The 4,923-nt window shown below is 41.3% G+C and overlaps 1 protein-coding gene across 1 annotated transcript; it reads left to right on the plus strand.

Annotated features, from left to right (window-relative positions):
• Window positions 1–1,411: 1,411 nt before the first annotated feature.
• Window positions 1,412–2,791, plus strand: LOC121873955 (protein ZBED8-like). Its single transcript, XM_042377833.1, has one exon. It carries the CDS (start codon window positions 1,412–1,414, stop codon window positions 2,789–2,791), a length of 1,380 nt encoding a protein of 459 aa, XP_042233767.1.
• The last annotated feature ends 2,132 nt before the right edge of the window (window positions 2,792–4,923 follow it).

Below are 4,923 nucleotides of genomic sequence, written 5' to 3' on the forward strand. Positions count from 1 at the left end.
TGAAGATGGTAACTATTATAATATATATAATTTTAAAATGTCTGACAAAATAACAACAAATAAAGAATTAACAGTGAAGGACTCACCGAAAGTTGATGTATAATGGCGTGTAGATGCTTTTGACAAAGGCTCTATAGTGAAAGTCATATGAAAGGCACCTTCCCCCTTTTCATCAGAAAACTCCAATACTTTTGTATAGTAAAAATTAATTACGATTGACCTCAGAATATCCCATAATATCAATCTTCATGTCTTCAAATGGCCTCAAAATGCCCATAATATTGGTCAGATTTAAAAAAAAATATCTAGGGAACTAATAGCTACCCCCAGATGGATGGACTCACTTTGCTGGCCAGGTTCCCCAACCTGAAACGTCTTGGAACAAGACGGAATGATTGCCTTTTTTTTCTCTTTTTTTTTGGCACCCCCTTACATCCTGTGCAAGGTGAAGAGCAGAAGCGCTTACAGTGCTCATCTGGGAAGCATGCTAAGTTCATGCTTGCCTTTATGTTTCATGAGTTAAGGGCGTAGAAGCCTGAAGAGTTAGAGGTTTTTGTCAGCAAGTTATTGAAAGCTCCAACAACTTTCCCTGAATACGAATTCGCAACTTTTCAATTTACAATAGGTACCTACGTTACTGCTAGGTGAACAGGGACCAAGGGGGGCCCGGAAATCGAACCCGTGACATCTCGCTTGCGAGGCAAGAGCGGTACCGCTCTACCACCGGCGCCCAATGATTTGTGTTCCTAGTAAACGTCATCCTCTCTTGCCAACTCATCATAAAGCAGTATGGCTAAACTATCAATTATAAAATGAAGGAAATCAAATAAAATTCCTTCATAATTATTCTGTCATTTTTATTTTGCATTTAACCCCCAAAAAGGCCTAATTAACAATTTTGGTATTACTCAGAAGGAGCCACCGTAGCCGGTACAGTGACGTCACAGTCTACCGTCTACGTCATCGAATTTCATAATATTACCCTTTAGCTGACGAATTTCCGCCAAACGCCACACTCCCTGCTTCCCACCACACTTCCGGCTTCCCTAGAAAGACGAAGAGTGCGGGAAGATATGATAGAAGTATTCAAGTGGGTGAAAGGAATCAATAAAGGGGATATAGATAAAGTTCTTATAATATCCGAGCAGGATAGGACTCGAAGCAACGGATTTAAGTTGGATAAGTTTAGGTTTAGGAGGGAGATAGGAAGGAACTGGTTCACAAATAGGGTGGTGGACGAGTGGAACAAGCTTAGCAACTATGTAGTAAGTGCTGGAACGCGGGAAAGTTTCAAAAGGAGACTGGATAGATTCATGGATGACAGAGTGGTAGTAACTCTCGACAGGAGCTGCCATGAACAGGCCAACCGGCCTATTGCAGACTCCTTATTTTCTTATGTTCTTATGCTCTTATGAAGCCAACAAAGCTGAAGGAGCACCTCACGTCTGTCCATCCTGAAAATGCATCGGACAGTGTTGATCTATTTCGTGCAAAGAAGGCTCGATTTGAGAAAGCTGGAACTTTACCAAAACTTGGATTTGCCCCAACACAAAAGCCTTGTCTTGAAGCATCCTACAAGGTTGGTTATCGCATTGCCAAGGAAAAAAACCCACATACGATTGGAGAGACCTTGGTAAAGCCATGTGCCCTGGAAATGGTCGAGCTGGTTTGTGGTTTGGAGCAGAGAAAGAAAATTGCAGCAGAGCCTTTGTCAAATGACGTCATCCACTCTAGAATTGTTGACATTTCTTCTAACATTCTGAAGCAAGTAACGAAAGAATTGGCAGCTACGCCATTTCCGTTCAGCATGCAACTGGATGAAACTACTGACGTCTCTCAGTGCAGCCCGCTCCTGGCTTTCGTCCGTTATATGCTTGCTGATGCCATCAAAGAAGAATTCCTATTTTGTGAGCCCCTTTTGGAAACTACAAAGGCCAGCGACATCTTAGAAATGGTGAATAGTTTATTTGCCAAGCAAAACTTCGATTGGAAGAAAAATCTTGGTACTCTGTGCACAGACGGAGCATCTCCGATGCTTGGCAACACATCTGGTTTTGCTGCTTTGGTGAAGAAAGAAGCTTCTCAGGTCATCATGACCCATTGTTTTGTACATCGGCATGCATTGGCATCAAAGAATCTGGCAGCAATTCTGAAAGAAGTCTTGTCTACTGGCGTGAAAGTCGTCAACTTCATCAGAGCCAGGGCTGTGAACCATTGCGTTTTCAAGAGGTTTTGTCAAGAAATGGGAGCAGAATATGAAGTTCTTCTCTACCACACAGAAGTTCGCTGGCTTTCAAGACGACAAATCTTGAAGCGCTTGACTGAACTTCGAGCAGAAGTTTCACTTTTATTGAGAGAAAAAGAAAGCCCACTCTCAGAACAGTTTAGCAGTGAGGTGTTCATTCATGGCTTGGCCTACTTGGCGGATATTTTTGGCCATATGAATGAGGTTAATCTTGCGATTCAAGGCCCTGGAGTCATCATTATGGATGCTGCTGAAAGACTGCAAGCTTTTCTGGCCAAGCTGCCACTGTGGAAGAGGAGTTTGGAGGCAGACAACTATGCAAACTTTCCAATGTTAGAGGAAGTGCTTCTGGAGGATAGAATCGAGAGTGACGAGGCCCTGTCAATTTCTCTGCAGGCAGAATTCTGCAGACGTCTGGATATTCTGCAGAACTCTTTCGAAGGTTACTTCTGCTCAGGTGACCTTAAAGTTGAAGCATGGATTCGTAATCCTTTCCTTGCCGACATAGACTGTATCAGTGATAAACATAAGAACATAAGAAAATAAGGAGTCTGCAATAGGCCGGTTGGCCTGTGCATGGCAGCTCCTGTCGAGAGTTACTACCACTCTCTATCATCCATGAATCTATCTAGCCTCCTTTTAAAACTTTCCAGCGTTCCAGCACTTACTACCTGAAGACAAAGGAAATGTTACGAAATGAATTCAACTCGAAGAGCCTTGGAGAATTCTGGTGTGCGTTCACACAAGCCTACCCTCGTCTGGTAAAGTGAGCTATGGGTGCTCTGATTCCGTTTGCTACTACATACCTTTGTGAGTCATGGTTTTCAGCACTTGTTTCTATCAAAACGAAAAGTCGAAATAAATTGGATGTCAAAGATGACATGCGTGTTACCTTGTCAAAGACCACTCCACAGTTTCATCTTCTTATTCAAGCCAAACAACAACAACCTTCTCATTGAAATGAACTTTTGAGCAGAATTAAAGTTTTGTGTTGTTTAATTTGCACAAGATGATTGAATTTGATTTTTGTATGGAGTGGCCATTAATTTTTGCATAAAATTAAGTGTGAAACATAATTCTTTGTTAAGATTGTTTACTTTATTCATACTTTGTGTATGTCATACACTGTATGAGGCTATGAATTTTCAATAAAATAAAGTATATTCATTGAATGCAAAGTTGTGTTTATGTGCTTATGTGCATTTTTCTAAGGAGGCGGTCCATAGCTTTCACCAGATTCTGAAAGGGGTCCGTGACTCAAAAAAGGTTAAGAACCACTGGTACTCTAGACGTTTTGCTACTTCAAATTCTTCTACTAAGTCAGTGGGAATGGGGGCTGGTAGGTAAGCAGGGAGATTGGTTGTGTCAAACCGGGGGGCCGTTTGGAATATAGTTGCGAAATGGTTGTTTGATTGCTCAGTTACGTCACCATAAGTGAGATGACTAAGGAAGGGGATTGGATATGCCTTATTGTTTGGTTCTTTAAACTTACCATACCACTGACTAATATTCGTCTGCTTCAGGTGTTGCAACTTGGTTGGGTAGTGAGACTTCCTTGTAGCGATTATTTCACAGATGACTTGGTTGCATGTCATGTGTGTGTGTGTGTGTGTGCCACCTCATAGTATCTTACCTTGGCATAAAACAGTTAAGCCGATGTTACGCACACTAAAACTGGATGACTCAGTGCACATCGCCCTACCCTGAACCACAGTGGATTAGTGGGGAGAGAGAGTGTGTGTGTGTTTATACTGTATATACTTGTATCATTTACTGAGGGATGGGAGCACCAGCACAGGGAAGCCAAGGGTAGGGATTACTGCCTCGGATAACTCCTGCAGGATGTACCTGGTACTGTTGTAATTACTGGTTGTATTATAATTGCAGGTAGTGGGGCAATGAATTTTCAATAAAATAAAGTATATTCATTGCATGCAAAGTTGTGTTTATGTGCTTATGTGCATTTTTGGGGGGAGGGGGTCCATAGCTTTCACCCGATTCTCAAAGGGGTCCGCAACTCAAAAAAGGTTAAGAACCGCTGCTCTAGAACACTGTCACCTTACCTCGGCGATACGATTACCAGCAGGAAAGTTTTATGTATTTGGATATAATTTTATAGTTACTAAAACATTTGAAGTTAGCGCTGACCCTTACTATATTAAATGCGGTGGAGCTTAGTTCTTAGTACCATTACTCTAATACACCAGTATGAGTCAGAAAGTATTGTAATCACTGGCAACTGACAATAACCTTCAGGTGGTTTTCAAAGTACTAAATTTGAACACGAACTTTGTTTTTGGTAATTTGAAATAATCATGTTGCTTGTGTTAAGGTCATTGACGTACAGGTGTGTTATTACAACCTTACTCTTGATTATATCCGGGAAGGGGCCTTTTTTTATGAAAAGGTTAAGTGACGTCGTTAGCTGAAACCACAAAATAAATAGGAATTTCAAACAAAATTTGACCCATGTTTAGTTAAAACATCAAAACATCGACGTTTTTAATTTAACAGACTGTAAGATAACAGCTTCTTTTTCTTCACCGTAATTGTGTGTCAAGTGTTTGCATTATAATAGCCATGTGGTGCCATTACTCATCCCTGGGAGAAAAAACTGTTTGTAAAGCGCCGAGGTTGGGTGGACGAACATCTGCTGTCACTCGCCCACACATTTTACA

This window comes from Homarus americanus, unplaced genomic scaffold (assembly GCF_018991925.1).
Source record: "Homarus americanus isolate GMGI-L3 unplaced genomic scaffold, GMGI_Hamer_2.0 scaffold25827, whole genome shotgun sequence".
Lineage (NCBI taxonomy): Eukaryota > Metazoa > Arthropoda > Malacostraca > Decapoda > Nephropidae > Homarus > Homarus americanus.

What these genes read in the sequence shown, in the direction of transcription:
- LOC121873955 (XM_042377833.1), top strand. Translation starts at nt 1,412, where the DNA reads ATGAAGCCAACAAAGCTGAAGGAGCACCTCACGTCTGTCCATCCTGAA.